The sequence below is a fragment of the Melospiza georgiana genome, chromosome Z, assembly GCF_028018845.1.
Source record: "Melospiza georgiana isolate bMelGeo1 chromosome Z, bMelGeo1.pri, whole genome shotgun sequence".
NCBI lineage: Eukaryota > Metazoa > Chordata > Aves > Passeriformes > Passerellidae > Melospiza > Melospiza georgiana.
Window position 1 is genome coordinate 43,817,638 of NC_080465.1, and position 20,203 is coordinate 43,837,840.

Sequence of the window (20,203 nt, forward strand, 5' to 3'; positions counted from 1 at the left end):
TGCCCCATCTCAGATTTCCTATGCATCACTCCTTTTTCCTGTCCCCCAGCTCCATAGCCCTTCTTCAGTAAAGCCTCTGCTCTTTTTTTTTTTTTTCTTCCTTCTCTTCCCTTTCTTGTGTGGAGTAAAGCTGGGACGGAACACAATCCTATTCCAGGTTATGGAGTGAAGTCAGTGACCACTATTGTAGTCATTCCTCTCAGAACAAAAGGGATGCAAGCTGGAAAAGTGAAGCAAGGGTAGACAATGGCAATCAGGGGGACCTGCAAGAATTCTTGGAGCTCGGGCTGTTCCACACCAGGACCATGGGAACACAAGCTGGACAGAAACAACTGAGGGGCAGTTTTGGTAAATGGCCAGGAGAAAAACAAATTACTAGAAAGAGGAGGCAATAAAACTGTAAATCTAAGCCTGCTATTGAAGAAATAAAAGGGTGGAGGCATATCCTTAGAATAGCTCATCCTTGTTTCCTAAGAGATAACATCTTATATATTGTTATGTTGGAGGGTAGGTCAATACTCCAGGACTGAAACTTATCATTCACTTCCCAATATGAAGCTGAATGAACTTCTTTCATAATGCATACCAAAGCAATTGAACACTCATATGTCTAACAGATGTAATAGTAAAAACCACGAAATGTCTAAGTGAGAAAAAGAGGTAGCACTTGTAACCTGAGAGATGTGCTTTGACAATGACATTCAGGCAGCCACTGAGCAGGGATGGAGGAGATGAAATGCAATTAGTGATAAGCAGACAAGGAAAAAAGCAAGAATCAAAGGAGAAGGTTTTAGGTTGGTAATACAAAAAAAAAAAAAAAAAAAAAAAAAAGAGGAAAGAAAGCCCTGATAGAATAGACATAAGTAAAAACAAGAGAAATATAGAAAAATCTGGAAAGAAGTTTGGAATTAAGAACAAAAAACCTGCCTCAGTAAATAAAGAGGGCTGAGGCAAAGAAACAATGCCTCGGGAAATAGTAGTTTCTTCCAGTGGAAACAGACGAAATATGAGTTAAGCACTCAGATCCTGACTTACAAGAGCACACTAGAGAGAGCTCCAAAGCGTTTCCTTCATCTACTGAACTTCTTTCCCAAGCTCTGCAGCGAGCGCGACCAGGAGATGGCAGTCTTGGATACAGCAAAAATACAAGCACAAACACACCAACAGCCAACTGCGGACTTGGAACTCAGAAAAATCCTTCTGACAGAATTAATTTCCGTAAGCTAGTATGAAAGTTTTTCACTCTAGCATCAAGCTTCATAGGGTTTTCTGATCTATTACAGTCAGTAGAAAAATAAGACTATTTAAGCATTCAGAGGCGATATCACTGAGTACTCAAAAATCTGAGCAAGTGCAAATGTATGGAACAGTATTCTTGGATGCGGACCAAAAAGAATTGCAGATTGTCTTCCTTAAAGATATTCTGTGTATTTCCTGGCACAGTGAATAACATTAGGACTCTACCAAATATTTTGTAGCAGAGTGCTTATTAATGAGATGAGGCTATCTAACAACTAATTAACTAACTTACTAAATGTAATTGAACAGCCAAAAGAAAGACAACAGGTGTTGAAAGAAAACCTAAACCATTGACAGAATTTTGTTGCAAAATTGTGAAAGCATTTTATACTCTAAATTATAAATTTATTAGGTTATTGTCCCTCCACTTTAGTTAAATTGCAGCCCGTCCTGCTCATCTATGCATGGAAGCAACTAACACTAACATTAGTGAAACAGGGATTATCAAGCAGACTCTAGAGGAAACCACCTAGAACAAGGCCTCAGAGTTACTGACAAAATCAAAGTTGCCACAAAAACACAGTGGAAATGGGTTTACTTATTGCCAGGTTATAATTTAATACCCTGTGAGATATTAAAGGAAGTCAGCTTCAGCTTTGAAGAGTTTTTCCTATTACTCATGACAAAAAAATTACTAGCCTGTCTGTATATGAAGGTGATGCACACTAAACTTTCTAAAAACAGAGACCATCAGGATTTTATGAGGAATTTACATCTCTTCATACATATTGCCCATATATATGAATGTCCTTTTGTAGAAATTAAATTGTAGAAATTAAAATTCTTTTTTATCATATTACCTTCACTGGCATCTGGCTCTTCATCATTTTAATCTGTTTAGAAACTGTTTTCATTTTGCATGACACACCACTCAAGATTTGCTTATGGTGAAGTATTTTCGCAACAGTTTTGTGAGTATTTCAGTTGCTTGTTGCACAGTAAGAAGCACTCTAGTTTTTAACCGAACAGTCTTTTGGTTCTGATTTACACAGAAATCAGCACTTTCCCCAGCTGGGGGCGCATGCTTAAAGGAATTATCTTTGTGAGGCACTGAACAGACCAAAATGTCAACAAGAAGTATTTAATTATCTGTTGCTTGTAATTTTTATCTCATTTAGCCTTTTTTGAGGGGAATGTTTCTGCAACAAAAGAAACAGGTACAAAATAGTGTTTGGCTTGTGTTGACTCACAGCTGCCTGTAAAGAATGGTGAGGTCTCTGCTATGCCAAATGTGCAACAAAACCAGAGGCATGGAACTGGGACTCAAACTGCCAAGAAGCAGAGTAAATAATCTTACACTGCATCTCATGCTACAGTGTCAGAGTGCTTCCAATAGCTGAATTAGCTCAGGTACCTCTGAAGTGTCAACATATAGTCACAACTGCCCTCATTTAAGTCAATAAAAAAACATTGATTATTTCCTTTTTCGCATTAGTTCAGCAAAACTGGCAGATGTTTCAGGCTGACACACTGCATTTCTGTGGGACATTCATTCATGTCCATTTATCTGCAATGTGAGTAGCTGCTCTGGAGAACTTCTCCAACCCTGCATTTCAACCATGCAGAGTCTGCAGAGCAACTAAAGAATCAAGTGCTTCTTGCACATTAATGCCTGCCTATAATCCGCATGGGTATCTTGGCAAGCAACAGCTTTCCAACAGCTTTCCCTGCTTATGGCTGCTTTCCTACTCAAACTAAAGGAAAGGGGAAAAAAAAAAAAGAAAACATACAGATGTATCAAAAGAAAGTGGAAAGAAAAACAAGTAAAAGTCATATTTTTTTTATTGCCTTCCCTTCAATTCTACTAATCTCTCCTCTAGATGGAAAGGCCTTGATTTGTAAATGCAACTTAATCCTAAACAATTCTGTATTTCCCTTGCACGTGTCACTTCCTCAGATTAAGGCAAAATTATACTTCCCAATGGAGAGAGCTGTAACTCTCCGTAACATGTAGGAACTGCCATTTACATCCTTGGGAACACCCTGCCTCAATCCTGCATAGGTTTAAGAACTTTACCTTCTATAGACAGGTTCAACAGTGAGAGGAAAAACATCTTCCTGGGCTTGTTCTGTTATGTTCAGTGAAATTGTTTCATAAATATAAAAGCATCCTTTTATGTTTAACATTCTTTCCTGTGCAAAGTTTAAGATTTGTTTTTATTTAGAGGTGTAACTTAAAGTTTGGGATTCTTCTTATCAGTTCTACAGCGCCTCCATATAAAAGGGCAAAAATATCAAGGACTATTTATTATCTATTTATTGCATTTTCAGGTATAAAGGGAGCATAAATAATAACAGCTTGTTGCTATAAGACATTGCATCATTGTGACGATTAAATGTTTTGCAAACATTTTCTCTTCTTAAAAGAAGAAAAATATATATACTTTATATTATATACTGTATTTGTATTTATATACTGTAATTTTTTTACGTTAATTTTCAAATTAATTGAAGCAATAGATTAAGTCAGAAATAGCCCATCATTTAGGACACCTCACTTGCAATCTCTAGGACCAGATTTTTCATGTTAGAAACTTCAAATCCATTGTGGAGGCAACTAATGTTTGAGTTGATGCAGTAACTGATAGCAGCAGATGGCTTTAGATCTGCAGAGAATGTGATTTCACCAGATTTTGTGGAAAAGTCCTCTATTTGACAGAGTTAAGACATTTAGTTTGTGATTCATTTGGACCAGGAAAGAGAATTACAAGCTTTTTTTTTTGTATCTATTAGACTAAAACAGAATTTTAATTGCTAAAATATTGATACAAAAAAAAGTGAGGTTGCTAATTAGAGGAGATCAAACAACATATTTACTTTTTACTGCACAGTTAAATTCAACTAGCTTAATTCTCTAACCTTCAAATCAGGTGAAAACAAGTTATGAGCAGAGGACGTCTTCAGAAATTCCATGAGCAACTAGTTATTCTTTTAACCAGTGTACTAATTTATCTAATATTTAACTTACTGTTGTCAGTTGTCCCTAGCAGTTCTAAAAAATGTACTTTTTTCAGTAACTGTTGTAGCAGAGTGGTAGCCAGGGAGAAAAATTCTAGAGATACCTGCTTCAACAAGAATGAATAGGTAGAATATTATCACAATATGAACAGGCTTGTTCAACTTCTTTGTGTGTATATATATATATATATATATATATGTATGTGTCTCTGTGTGTGTGTGCAAACACACTCTATATAGTTACAAAAGTACATGACTAAAATTCTCCTCTGAAAATAAATCACAAAGAGTTATTTTTCATGTAGACAACATTTAGCATTTACAAATTTCTGATCTAATGTACAATTTTGACAGCAAGGAACATGGGGAAGATTTTTTTAAACAAGTTGCTACTTGTAAAGTAATTATAATTATAGTAATTGATTTAGTAAATGTATTTTATTTTCCAGCTAATGGCATTTTGCATGTTCTAACACCTAAGGAATAATCGAAGACATAATAGAACATTTTGAAAATAGTAAGACATACCTTGTTTAGCTTTACAAAATACTCCAATCCAGCTTCTAAAGGATTAGTGTCACAGTTCATCTGTTAAAAGATATAAATTCACCATCCATACATTACAGACCATCATAGCTTTTGGATTGGGCATTTTTCATTCTATACATCCTTCTATTTACTCCTGTGCCAAAGTCTTCCACACTGTGCATGCACAGCTTCTGTCGGAATACACTGCAAGCTTCCAGCATGGGATTCAGATAAGGTATCAATTAACACACACAATATGATATATAGATGTGTAAACCAGTCATCTAAGTTTCCATATGCAAAGTAAACACTTTTCAGAAAGAAACAGGATTTTCCATCAAAGCAGAATGCAACCTCAGAAAACTGAGTAACTGAGGTATGCACACCATTTGCAACACAGCAGAGTGGCTTAGCCAGAGAGGGAAATAAAACACAAAACCGGCTTCAGTCACCACCTTCCCATTAGGTGTAGGGGGAATAATTTCTTAGGAAGCTCTTGAAGAAAGAATGAAAATAACTAGCACAGGGCAAACCAAAAGGACCCCTAAATTCCCACAATTTCAACCTCTTGAGTTCTTTCATTTCCAAAGGAAAAATTTAAGGTGAAACGAAATTATACTGATTTACCCCAAATTCTCTAGGCCTTTTGAGTAGCTCTTTATTATAAGTGAGCAAATTCTGCAGGAACAAGGTAATGGGAAACAAAAAAGTTCCAAATACATTATGAAGCAAAAAAAAATTTGTTTCTCATAACATAGTTGTTAGAGAAATAAAACATGTTGAGCACCTGTCAGCCAAACCTTTGATTTTAAAATGCTAGAGCTAAGCAAAACCATCATAATTTTGTTATACACCAGAGGAAAACCACCCGTGAATCAAAATAAGTGTTTCTTTGCCAGCAGTGCAATGGAGTATACCCATTGTTTTTATTTAGAAAATCACCAGTAAGAAAGCAGCTTTGCCTGCTTGAGGAAAATTTTCTTCTCGTGCTAAACAGAGAAAATGGTACAAATAACAGCTGTGCTAACTATGACTAAAAACTGCATAGTCATAACAAAATTAAAAAATAAAACTAAAAATCCCCACCAACACAATACCTCTCACCTCACCAAAAAAACCCCAAAAACCCAAACCAAACTAAGCCATACCAACAAAAAAAAAAACCCAAAACAAAACAAAAAACAAACAAAAAACCCAAAATAAAATAAAATTAAAAAAAGAAACACAAAGAACACAAAAAACCCCCCAAACTTCCAGAAAGAATAATGAAGAAGATATACTTCCTGACCTCTGCTCCCCAGGCTCGGAAACCCTTTTCAAGCCTCAAAGCATTTAGAGCATATGTTCCAAAGTCATCAATTCCCTCTTTTTGCCCAGCTTCCATGATTGCACTGTAAAGAGGTACGGAATCTTCTTTTCTATGGTAGAGCTCCCAGCCCAACTCTCCTGTTACACAAAAAAAAATTACTATTTTAATCATCTCAGCTAAATTATCCTAATAAATACACTCCTGTCCTTAGTCAAAAGTAAGGATCAATGCAGTTAGTGTTAAATCACACTCTAGGGTCAGTTCTATCTTATAGCAAGTCTAATTCCCAGCAAAAACTACCAGGATTTTTGCCCTACAGTGGTACTATTATTCGAATGTGAACTGTTAACTGAAAACTGTGGGTAAAAAAACTATCAAAATAACTGATAAGGAAAGGTCACGTAACCAAGTCGCAAGGATAAATAAAGGACATTTATGAACAGATGATGACTTGGCAAGTGAACAGCAAATGTAACTGAGTGTAAATAAGAATGAGTGTATTTAGCATATTTAGCACAACAGAAAGAGAATATGAATTGCAAGGATTTCAGCTGCTTCAGAATGCTCTCAATTCAGTCTATTACACTCAAAATTGATGTAAAAAGTAAAAAAAGTAACTCAGAAAGCCAAATATTAAGCACTACAGCACTACATTTTCAAGGCACATTACAAACACTAATATGCGGTAATCCAAAAACAGTTCTTGACGTTGGTTTTGCAGCAAATACCAAAGAGGTTATCAGAACTTTCTGTTCTGCAAAATAAATATTTACACTACAGGGTATTTCTAGAGAAAAAGGTCTTGGAAAACTCAGCACAGACCCTGACCATATCCTATTTGAAAATCAATGTACCATGATGCCTCCCACACTTACGTGTAAGATGCAGCAAACCTACTTCTCATGTATACATGAGAAGACTTAGTTTTCAACATAATTTTAGTGACATTTATTATTTTATTCATTGTCTCTTTCCTTAAGTGTATGTTTTTTCCATTGCTTACCTGTGTAAGATATCCTAATGGCAGTAACAGCAATATTGGAAAGTTTCAGATGTCTACACTGGAGAAATTTAAATGAAGCATCACTTAGGTCTTCATTTGTCAACTTCTGGAGGACCTGTCGTGCATATGGACCTGCTACACTAAGTACTCCCATCTCATCTGTCATGTTTTCTATTTCAACCTTGTATCCACCTTTTGTTATTTTGTCTTCTATCCATCTGCATATAAAACATAACACTGATGTTACACTTCCTATGAAAAAAACTGAATTTTATAAGATTTTACTAGGCATTATTTTTTGTTCATGTTCATTTCCCCAGAAGCTCCCAGTTCCCGACTCTCAAAACCAACCAAATATGTGCTACATTAGATAGACAAATCCATTGTTGATGTCAAACAGAGTTTTGTGGTGAGACACATAGGAACACAGGGATCTGAGACAGAGCCAGGAAAGAACAGCATTTAAAGGGGTTAAAACAGTGTTTTCAAGATAAGAGAAACAAGTGATCTCCTACAATGACAACAGATTTGGGCTTGGATCCAGTATGTGTTAGTAAAATGTTAACATACAGGAAGAGTAAGGAATAAACACTTTGAACATAAGAAATCTCCAAATAAATATCTGTGACAACAGAAATGTACAATCAGGTTTGTTGCTTCCTGAATAGAGTATTCAAAGTATTGGCAGGAAATTCAACTAGGATTTAATAAAAAACAACAGCTGTGAATTATCTTTCAGGAAGCTCAGACAATAAATAAAATGGGTATATTTAAAAATCTTATGGAGTACTAAATTTTTAAGCAGTATTGTAGGATTTCAGGCCTAGGCATGTAACAAACACGACTGCAGAAAATCTGTAGAATTAAATACATTAGATCTGGCTCTGCCATTTGGTTTCTGAATGTGCTGTGAGGCTGTTATGAAACAGTACACTATTCTTTGCCTGTTAGGGTAGTGAATTCCTGTCTTTAATGTGTTGATTCATTTTGATTGACTGACTTACCAGTAACGTCCAGTAAGAGCACTAGAAATATCAATTCCAATGCTCATCTATGAGAGGTAATTTAGTGAAGTCATCCTGCTCTTTTCTTTTCTTTTCCTTTTCTTTTCTTTTCTTTTCTTTTCTTTTCTTTTCTTTTCTTTTCTTTTCTTTTCTTTTCTTTTCTTTTCTTTTCTTTTCTTTTCTTTTCTTTTCTTTTCTTTTCTTTTCTTTTCTTTTCTTTTCTTTTCTTTTCTTTTCTTTTCCTTTCTTTTCCTTTCCTTTCTTTTCTTTTCTTTTCTTTTCTTTTCTTTTCTTTTCTTTTCTTTTCTTTTCTTTTCTTTTCTTTTCTTTTCTTTTCTTTTCTTTTCTTTTCTTTTCTTTTCTTTTCTTTTCTTTTCCTTTCCTTTCCTTTCCTTTCTTTTCCTTTCCTTTCTTTTCTTTTCTTTTCTTTTCTTTTCTTTTCTTTTCTTTTCTTTTCTTTTCTTTTCTTTTCTTTTCTTTTCTTTTCTTTTCTTTTCTTTTCTTTTCTTTTCTTTTCTTTTCTTTTCTTTTCTTTTCTTTTCTTTTCTTTTCTTTTCTTTTCTTTTCTTTTCTCTCCTCTCCTCTCCTCTCCTCTCCTCTCCTCTCCTCTCCTCTCCTCTCCTCTCCTCTCCTCTCCTCTCCTCTCCTCTCCTCTCCTCTCCTCTCCTCTCCTCTCCTCTCCTCTCCTCTCCTCTCCTCTCCTCTCCTCTCCTCTCCTCTCCTCTCCTCTCCTCTCCTCTCCTCTCCTCTCCTCTCTCTCCTTTCTTTTCACTTTGTGAAAAGAGCCCAAAGTAGAAGACACCACCACAGCATCAAGAAGACTGCACTGCGTATCCCTCTGCACCAGGTCAGTGCCTCTGGGGTCATTCCTGTTAAGAGCCAATTTTCTTTTTTGCGTAACAGAACACACTAGAAAGGAACAGCTATGCTGTGTTACATCATGCAATGCCTAAGACAAACAGGTTCAACAACAAAACAAGAACTACCTCCAATAAAGTATATTACATAACTGTTAGCAAGTTCTCCATCTTTTTACATCAGCAATAATCCAATATCCAACTGCTTATACTTCAGAATTCAAGTCAACCAAGTTTCTAAGAAACTAAAATCAATAAATAGGAAGAATACTCGTGAACTTTGTGAAAAATTTGTTGAGTAATAATTGAGAATCTGGAACGCAGTAAAAATTTTTCTGTACTTATGTGACTGTATAGAGCTATGTACTTACTGCATAAAAAATACACTAACCTCAGATCATGGAGTTCGGACCCTGACCCAGTTACAAGCATGAATTCTTCAGGATACAGTTGAGAGACAGTTAGCTCAGCATAAACTTTTCCTCTTGGTGTTAACATATGGCTTATATTTGTGGAACCCACCTAGAGAGTAAAATTTGTGATTATTAAGATTGCAAAATAAAACCTTTGAATTCTTAAACATTATTAAACATATGGTTATTTATCTTCATTTGGAAAAACGATTTTTGAATGTTTTTTTCTGCCATGCCTCAATAGGAGTGGAGAGAGACACAGCTGGCCAATCTCAAGCTTTAGAGTAGAAACTTCAGTTTTTCTTTTATAGAAAAAATGGAAATTTTTAAAATAAGTTAAATCAAGACCTTATAAATATTTTCTAATTATGCATTACACAAGGCATTCTTAAGCTACATTTGTTTCATCCAAATAAAAATTCTCCATGTAATTAACATTAATATTCTTTTTCAATCTTGTGAATGAGGTTTTAGATCTCAAGGGAATAACATATGCTTTTCCCCTTACTATAAAGAGAGAAATACAGAGCTGGCTTATGCTTTTCTGGCCCTGATTTATGAATGCTTTTCTATTTTTTGTAGCTGCTGACTATGAATCTATATGTCTGCATATTTGAATCATATTCCATATAGAAACTCAATCCCTAGAGTCAAAATTTCAAGTAACAGTTACTTAGCAGTGACCATAAAACACATACATGTTCATACATATATCATCCTTAGAAACAGAAATGTGAATATGCCATAGCTGTTGTGCTGGCCTGGTTCCAGAGTCAGAATTTAATCTCTCTGCTTTAATCATTCTGCTCTCACCAAAACTTGTCAATAACCCAGTCAGCAGCCAGATTCTATACAATGAACCAAGCAAGGAAAAATATATTTCAGATATTAAGATTATTTTTCAGGCCTTATTACATCAATTAATTCTACCATAGTTATAGTTAGGTATAGTTATTGGCATATTAGAGGCATACAGTTGAATTTTCAGGACCTGATGCTGGTCACTCTCAATCCAATTGCAATGCAAATATATCTCTGGTAACTCCACTGGATTATTTTATGATGGAGACAAGCATCATGAATGGGGCTAAAAACCAGGCAGCTTAAATAACAACAGCTGGATTTTGAAGTGGACTCATAAATTGTACCTTCTGCTTTGCCACCTAACTTTCCCTTAGCATTGCTGATTAAACTCTGTAAAAAACATTTGGTTTGTTCTCATAATTTCTTGTTTAATCTTGATTTCCCTTTACCCCACATTCACATATTCAGCAAGTATTATCCATGCCCACTGATGACTCAGTTCCTCTGCCTCTACCCCAAACTAGACTGAAACGTTCAATTCAAATTGTTATCACAAAGTGAATAGAGTAAAAAAATATCACTAGATGAAAATTCAAGTTCTTTTTTCTCCTAGGATATCAATCTTGTGCCTTCCCACTGAGTTGACTTTAACCTTTCAGAAGAGCTTATCTATCTTCAAAACTATAGTCTCAGCATACTTGCTGTTTGCCTGTGTTTTCTCCCTTTGGTGTCTGGAGCAACAAAAACTGACACCTACTGCAAATACTTAATGAAATTCTGTGCTGAAATGACCAACACAGATCATCCTGCAACTGCAGGGTCAATTCAGAAAGGAGCAATCTGCTTGCTGGAGGAGTATCTCTAAAGTTAAAGACACTACATGAGAGTGTTTGACAAAGTAGGAAATAAAAAGGACTCAGGACCACAACCTGGTGACCAAGAAAAAGAAATCTGGGTAGTCTGTCACAGCATGCCATTTTTGAGCACAGGATCTATGAACAGCCACACTTGAGAAGAAATGATACATGTGAGGTGAAGTGGAATCTTCTGAGTATTTGCAACCCTGCCTGCACCAGGCAGCCAGGTATGAAGCAAACTATGAGTAGAGGAAAACAATGGGTTTCATTTGAAAAAAAAAGACAAAACTTCTCCCTTGGGAACTCATTCAACTGTGGTCAGGCAAGAGCCCCTTCCACTGTTCTGCTCTGCTGCTCAAGCTGCCACCTTAAAGCACAATTTCAGGCAGGCAGCTGCCAAGCTATTCTACTGTAAAAAAATTCCAGGTAGGATTCACTTGAATTTTTCGGAAAAATATTTGAAACACAGGAGGCTATCTGTGGACATAAGGAAATATGTTTTTACTATAAAGTGGCTAAGCACAGGAGCCAGTTGCCCAGTTAACCCAAAAACCATCTGAACATACTCCTAGGCAATGAGCTCCAGGTGATGCTTGTCCAACAGGAGGTTTGACAAGATAATGTCCAGAGGTCCCTTCCAACCTCATCCATTCTGATTCAATGACCTCTGCCAAAAGGTACTTCTATGTGGGGCTAGTCTAGTATAAACTCCATTTGTGTGCTTTTAACTGAGAGCAATACATCTGACACAGAAACTTCTCCAAAGGATCTGTGTATTTGGTATCCAAGAAATATTATTATAATATTATGGTTCATTTTCATATCTGAAACAGAGCTTGTCTAAGTTGTACATTACAACAGTTATCACTGTCCCATTTACCTTCGGAACAACATTTGCAAATAGATGATCAAGCAGTTTAACAGAATCTGTGCCTTTTACTTTAAACTTGCCAAATGGTGACAGGTCAATCACACCAACTTTTTCCATAACCTGTTTGTACTCACGACCTACAGGGTCAAACCAATTTGTGCGCCGAAAACTGGGTCTGAAAGACAGCATTTAGACACATAAAACACAATTTAGAAATTTTGTGCTCTTTGCAGCAAAACGTAGTCTTCAGGTTTTTTTCACTTTAATAACCATCCAAAAAAGATTGACTTTCCTAGTTGTAGGTAGTTTACCCAATATTTTCTTTAGTCTAACACAGCTTGATAATTAAAATCCTTTACCAACACAGAAAGATATGGGTTAACATTATATCAACCACTTTGTATAATAAACTGTGAACTGTTCAAATGTTAGAATAAGAAGTGGGCTGTCATGAGTAAATTTACAGCATACTTTGTCAATGAATCATTTATTTAAGTTTGAGGTGTCGAAGGCTTTATTTCTGAACAGCAAAATGTGTCTCTTTATTCCTTTATGAGCCTCATTTAGATTAGACTACAATATCTCACAGAAGATATTTATTTGCTGGAGACTTCCTGATGCAGGCAGGTTAACTAGGTAAGCAACAATGGGGGCGGGGGGGGGGGGGGGAAGCAAAGAAGATAGGGCTTCTCCTCTCCAGACACTTACACAGAGAAGAATAAGATTTTTCATGAAAATATTATACTGTGCTGCTGATCAAATATTAAGAGATGGAGAAAAACACACATTGATAATGAACACGTTGTTTTCCAAGCTCTTCCTTGAGCTTGGTTGCTTTCTGGTATCTCAAACCTAGAACAGATACAAGATACCTTTATGTGTGTTTTGAAATATCTTCATTATCTGAATAAAATGTATTCTAAACCACGGAAAAAGTAAGAATGGAAATTAATCTAATAGATACTTCTTGCTGCAATGAATGATAAATGCATGCTTCTCACTAAATTTAAATTGACTGCCTTTTGCTATCAGGACAATTTTTTAGGGCAAGAAAAAAAATTAATATTTCATTTACTTGTATCCAGTCTCATCTCCAGGTTTGTAGAACCAATGAGGTTGCTCCCATCCTGCATGGAATCCCATTGAACATTTTGATTTTAGCAAATCATACAGCCCACTAGTTCTCTCTGTTGGTCTCCCAGCAAATCTTTCTTCTTTAGGGTAACCAACTAGAGGGAGGGAAAAAAAAAAACCAAACCAAAATCACCAAAAACTATGGCATGCTAAGATCATGATCCAAGATAGAAAACACATCTATAAGCAGAGAAATCTAGATACAGGCTTTGCTGGAATCTATCTTTAGGATATAAATGTATTATAAAAAATATCTTCTTACCAATGTTATTAAAGCCATAAGATTCTCTTGCTTTGGCTGCTGTGTATTCTGTGGTGGTCCACTTTCCATAGCGGTTTGGATCTACTTCTATCAGGTCAAATGGAGGTTCTCCCTCAAGGATCCAGTCACTGAGGTACTTTCCCATGCCACCAGCATGTATAATGCCATACCTTAAAACAGGAAAAAATGTCCTGCAGTGCCAAGTATTTCATATTTTGCTTTTTTAAATCAGTACTAACATATACTACTAATACAATCCCCAAAGTATTTTGAATTTTTCCCTCTTTTTTTTAAATTTGTTCTGCTTTGTTCTCCTTTCAGGAATTAAATTCTATATTAATGGATATTTCCACAGCCCCACTGTACAATGTCATTGGTAATGTACAGCAGTTGCAGTTTAATGACAAATAATCATTAACACCAAATGATTTAAATTTTTTAATACCTTTTAATACCACCATGTCTTCAAAAAAATTGCCAAAATAGCCTTCCATCTAGAATATGTCTAAATTAATTCTTAGTTGTTTGTGAAATGCTCCCATGAGCACAAAAGAAAAATCCTTGAATAAACAGTAAGTCTGTCTCAAATCAAGTTTAGATTAACATGCAGCACACCACAGACACTTATACAGAATAATGAAGCTAAAAACAACTTAAATTGCTGGTCATTAACTTTGCAATCTGAATTCTAAGTCTTCATTTAAAATAGGCAAGGGCTTTACCAAGAAGAAAAAAAAAGAAGTAATCATTTCATTCTAATGCATATGCACAGGAAGAATGAATCCATAATAGCAATGATATGAATTTGATATAGTATCTTATCCATTATTTATTTATTTATCTAAATAAAATAGAAACATAAAAAAACTGAGTACACTAAATAATTTTGCCAGCTACAGTCAGTACAGTGCAATTCAGCACAAACCTTCAGACTCAGCAGAAACTTCTATCGCTGCAGTGGATGCAGGAAGGATGAGTGCTTATGAACTGCCACTACAGAAGAGTTAGCTGTTGCTGGTGCTAATTCAATTAAGCAACTCTTAGTTATTCATGGGTACAAGCTTTGGTACCATGAAAGCTTAAAATGCCTTCAAGTACAGCTCCAGATGAAATCTTAGGCAGTTTAAGTCTTCCTGTGCCTTTCACTGCAGCCAAAGGCAAAGGAGAGCAGCAAAGAGATTGGTGACAGACCAAACATAATGAAGACCTTTAGCTTCAGCTGAAGACTGCTGAGCTGATGGCAGGGCAAGCCCAGGAGCAAGGCAGTGCAGAGGAGGCTGCCCTGCTACTACAGGTACAGCACTGCAACTGGACTGCACTTTGCAGTTTTGCAGCACTGACTGTGCAACACATTGATTTTGGTGCTCTTAGCCGGGCCCACATTATCAGAGATTTTACATTACAAAGGGTGCCCAAATCCCTCCTCATCTTAGATAAGAGGGAGCTAATTGTGTATATGCAACCACCGGAATTCTGCTGCACAAGAATGAAATATGTATTTCAGGGATAGGATTTTTACAAGTAGCTATGAAGAGTGGTACAGTGTAGGAATCTCAGCCTTATTATGATTCAGACAAAACTTCCTTCATGAACTTTAACTATTTTTCCCCAGTTTTTAATCTCTCCTTCCAATCCCTAACAGATTAATTCCCCATTGTACCTGTCACATTCTTACGTCTTACTTATGAGGTGCTGTGTCTCACCCACTTTCAAGTCTTTCCATTCCTATTCCTAGGAAATCTGAGTCTCTTCACATTGTGGTACCTTTTCTAGTGTTTTTGTCCCAGGTTATAGAATGGTTTCACTGCTTTGAATTAAATTTTTCTGAATAAAATCCTAAACTACTCTCGTTAATATTTTAAAAACTTTAAGTAACTAAAAATGGGAAGCATTGAGCAACCTTAATAATAAATAGTGCTACAAGCTCTTCTAACTATATTTAACTTCTTTGCATGTTAAAATGCCTAGCAAGCTGCTAATTTTAGATAATAAAAATCCTCTAATCTAAAAGCACTAAGTCCTCTGTCACAATGTCCCTGCTAGCTGACTGCAAGATAAGGATTTGCTAATGCACACAAAAAATTACAAGACTTGTGGAACCACTGCAGTGACCCAGAAGCATAGAACAGAGTCAAAAGTCCCTGAAGAGCCAACAAAGTAATCCAAAGACAGCCACATAACTGCAACCCATGTCTAAACATTTTGAGATTAATCAAACTCCCGAAACAAATTGTTTAAAGAAAATTAAGTAGTCTTCAATTTTTTACACATGGAATTTGATTCTGCTCCCATTGACAACAACAAAAAAAACATGTTCCAAAGTCTGACCACAGAGTAATGAACTTAAACAGTTGCTTTGGTGAACAAGGTCTAGGCAAACCGCTTTTGTAACTATAAGTTCTGCAAATGTTACTGAAAGATAACATTATTTTTTTTTTAAATCCAAGCAGCAAAGGTGAATACCTTTCACAATGAATCATTGCAAAATTACCAAGCTCTTTTATTTTGAGAGCCTCAGAAAGCATGTTAGTGATACTGCCTTATCTTACAATCGGAGGGTTTGTTTGTTTTGGAATGAAAGAAACCTGGAAAAAGCTGAGCTGGATTTTGAACAGCAAATTAGGCAATTGGAAAAACAATGTAAACAGAATGTGTTCAATAAGATCTGCTTGGAATTGTATTTGGTTCATTCTATCCATCTTGAATCAATGGTCAAACTAAGACAACTAAAGAGATGTTGGTGTTTTAACACTTCCTCAAGTGCAGCCATAATAAATAAGATGTAAATCACATTCAAGAAAAACACTATAACGGGTGGGAGAACAACACCAGTAAACCATATATTTCTATCGTTGCACTGCCCTCTTTATTTGATTTCCTCCAATATCCAGCAATGTAATTTTTCAGCTCCACTTTCAACAGTCAGAAACACTGGATTTGTATCCCTAGAGCAGTCAGTCACACACTGCACTGGAATGTCTTTCATTAAATAGGCCTTCAGTTCTTCACACAGAACTGTATAGTGGACACTCATTGTTGTCCAACTTCAGAAACCAGATTTACATACAACAAACAACTGTGAAATATAGTGTAATTAAAAGCAAGAAATAAAATTAACTGAAAAGTATACTTTTAAACACAGTATTTTTGTCACTTTAAATTGCTACACAGACAGTAAGAAGTACTACCATTTTGTGTTGCTTCATAAAGTGTCACAGGTATTGGCATCCAGAATAAAAGGAGGAAACAAAAATTACTGAGAGTAAAGAAATAAGAGAAAAGGATGATCTTACATTATAGAGGTTGTGGTTATTAAGATTATTTACAATTACATTTTAACACAAAATATGTGTAAAACAACTCCCAAGCCCATAAAAATGCACAAAGCTTGAGGTGACTACTATTTTAACAATTTGATAGACAAAAATTGTCACAAAGAACTTACTCACCCAAAACCAATGGCTACCCAGTAATTTCTGACACCCTGATGTGGTCCCACCATAGGAAGAATGTCTGGAGAATAAGTGATAGGGCCTGAAATTGTGTTTACGATGTCTGCTTTTCTCAAAACAGGGACCATTTCCATGGCAGCCTCAATATGCTCCATTATTCTGTCTAAATCAGACTCAAAAAGTTCTTTTCCAAATCCTGCACAAGTAATTGACTCATTATATATACTTATTTACACAGAGAGTACATACATTTTCAATACAGATATAGTATCTATATAGAAATATAGGTGTCTATATCAATACAGCTATCTATATCAGTACAGCTATCTATATATAAAAGATTTTTGATAATAATCAGTGCATATGTTCAAGCCTTTGCCATCCTACATAGGAAAAATGGCATGCATAAAAACATAGTTACCTGCAGGACCAAGTTTATTTGTCACTGCAATTATACCATCCTTTATACATATTTGTTTAACCCTAAGGTCATGCAAATTCAACAATGAAGTACAAAGGAAGTGAAGATACACAGAAACTTTCTTCTACATTAATAAGACTCACTTATTTTTCTCAATATGCCATTAATTTGACAAGGGGGAAAAAGGTACTTCCTGTATCTGCTTATGATTTCCATGAAATCATACAAACTTCTGGGTACATTTCACCCCTCAGCCTGGACTCTAAGCATGGCTGAACATCATTATGTGGAGGCACTTGATGCTACTGGAGACAGTAAGATCCAGAAGCCGTGACAGGGCTATCCAAAACTGAACCATTTTAACTGCCCTTCCTTAGGAAATACTGCGTTTTTTAAAACAGCAATACTAATGACTTTGTATAACTTCTTGTCTGGAAGTGAATGGAAAGCTGGAGCCTAGATATAACACAACAATTTATAATGATTTTTAGTAAGCAGCTGTATGACATAGGACATTTTTGTATTCTATACATATCTACAGCTCTCTTGCACCGACATCCAAGCACAGCATTTTGTCTAAGACATTCCTTTGCTGGTCTTATTTGACAATCACATTATCTCGGGGGTATCAATAAATATCCAGGGCCCCTGTCAGCATGCTGGAGAAAATGGTAAGAAAAATTTCTATTCAGGCAAAAAAGGCTATATAGTGCAGATTTGGTGACTGCCTCTAATTTAAATACACAAGCACCTCTTCAGGAAGTAGGGTAAGACTACATTGTAGCAGGCTTTTCTTACATTACATTTGTATTTCTGTTATCTTTTTATCACTAGAGTTACAACTATTCTTTGAAAAAAGTTTTTGCATTACAATCATGCATTGCAAATATTTTGTATTTTCTGTCACATAAGGCAGCATGACAGCCTGGGATTTATGCTCATTAAAATGTGTGCTAGTGCCTATTATGTTTAAAGATTTAATATTCTTAGTCACCTGGTGGGACTCCATTTGTTACCCACGACTCCTGGAGCTTCATTTTCTCCTCACTTTCATATGGACCAAACAAAAGTCCATCCCTTTCTTGCCTTAGATAGTATGATCCTTCTAAGTCACGGATCACGGGCAATTCTGTTTTTAGGGCTTTCACTTCAGGGATAGTTGATGTTACAACATACTGATGATGAACAGGTATTAGAGGGTGTTGCAGGCCAATCATCTTGCCTATTTCACGGGCCCAGAAGCCTAGAGAAGAAAAAAACCAAAATCAAAATAGAAATATTTAAACATTCATTTCAGTGAATGGAAAATGACAGTAAAATATTTGCAGTACACACTGTGCTTTTATGTGCAACAATTTTTTCCCCATACTTCTAATTTTCACTTTATTTTTCATATTACTAGCATATTTTTCCTTCCATAATTCCATGTCCTTTTTTCCTAATTATATTATTATATATTATTATAGTATGCACATATCAAAATATAACTAGTAAATTATAAATTAGACTTCTAAAAGTTCAGAAGAGAATTTAATTAACAGTTCCAGAAACCCCATGGCTTATTTCAGCAAAGTAGGTCTGCAGTGTACTCCTAACAAAGTTAGAGACCCTTAAAATCCGGAATAAATTAACTCACATCATAAGTGTGAGTTAATTTAACATGAACCAAGCCCCTTACTATCAACCAAATGAGCTTGCATGCTTTAACAGCACCTTAGTTAAGTGCTAACATCCCAAAAGACTAAGGCAGTACTTTTCAGGCAACTGACCTCAGGAATTGGAGTTTCTCTCCTCTTTCATATGCATCATGTGACTCACATTAATTAATGTCTCACACAGCAATCAAATCATAATGATGCTTGTACTAGTGAATATACAAGTGTGCTCTCCTACAGCCATCACATTAGAAGTTCTGATACAGACTCTGACAAGAAAATGCAAGCAACCATTTCCCTGCCTCTGCAGCTGGCTCAATATCCTTCATGCATACCGTGAGAGAGAAGTCAGAAAAGACCTAATTCTCCTGTGCTAAGGTTAAATTGGTATGGCACACTCACTTAGTGAAGTATCTGTGTCAGAATGAATGAGTGGAAACCACTTCACTGCCAAACACTAGTTTGGACTCTGCATCATGGCTCTCACATCTGCTATGAGGCTGGAACAGAACAGACTTGGGAACCAGACAGGTACAACTGACTGGAAAGGCAGCTGCTCTCAGCTGCTTTGAATATCCCTCAGCCCCACTCTCCTGACTTTTATATCAAGGACCAGAGGTCTCAAGAGTGGGAATGAAAGGGGGAAATCCAATGAAATAAGAGTTTCAGGGGAGTTTTCACTTTTGGAGTGAGGGTTGGAGGAAGACAAAATCAAAGACAATGAAGAGGTAGCCGGGCCTTCCAAATAAAAGGCTGTGTGCCATATGGCTCCAAGCAAAAGAAGGCAAGACAGCCTGGTTCCTGGGAAACCAGCTGACTCCAAATTGCTTAAGACAAAATATCTCCAGCAAGATTTTCTACCTAACACAGCTGTCCCTTCTCCTGGGACATAGACTTCATGTGCCCAGCTTAATGTGCAACTTTTCCTTCCTTTTCTTCCTTTGGTTAAGAATTTGTCTTAACCAAATTCTCCTACCTCTCTCCTCAATTCCATTGTCTCCAAGACGTGGTCAAAATTTCTCAGTGCCCCAAGGACAATAAAAGGCATACATGAGCTTGAATAGCTTCACCAGGGATGTCCACCCATACCCATGGGCACAGGAGTCCCATTCCAGGTCAGCTCAAGTCCTTCAGAACCTGTCTGAGCTGGTTTGATTGTGTGTCTGTTTACAGCTCTGTCACAACCATGCCCGTGCCTGGCCATGGAACATATTGATCCAGACCCTGATCCGCGGACTACTTCTCAGCTTGACCTCAGCTCAGTCTCAACTCTACAGTCCTGCTTATCGATTGGCGGGCATCATTTGACCTCGGTTACCGTCACCAGACCTGTTCCTGACCTGTGGTAACATTCCTGGCTCGGCCTCAGCCTGGCA

At 36.4% G+C, this 20,203-nt stretch overlaps 1 protein-coding gene across 1 annotated transcript in view; it reads right to left on the minus strand.

Moving 5' to 3' along the window:
- The window catches only part of DMGDH (dimethylglycine dehydrogenase), a 31,710-nt gene that overhangs the window by 6,026 nt on the left and 5,481 nt on the right, over positions 1-20,203 (minus strand). Inside the window, exons 3-11 of the mRNA XM_058043739.1 lie at positions 18,167-18,415; positions 16,749-16,947; positions 13,300-13,469; positions 12,979-13,132; positions 11,913-12,078; positions 9,350-9,480; positions 7,098-7,315; positions 6,074-6,231; positions 4,786-4,845 (exon numbers count right to left, since the gene is read on the minus strand). Coding sequence (XP_057899722.1) covers positions 4,786-4,845; positions 6,074-6,231; positions 7,098-7,315; positions 9,350-9,480; positions 11,913-12,078; positions 12,979-13,132; positions 13,300-13,469; positions 16,749-16,947; positions 18,167-18,415 — 1,505 coding nt within the window. The remainder of the gene's footprint in view (positions 1-4,785; positions 4,846-6,073; positions 6,232-7,097; positions 7,316-9,349; positions 9,481-11,912; positions 12,079-12,978; positions 13,133-13,299; positions 13,470-16,748; positions 16,948-18,166; positions 18,416-20,203) is intronic.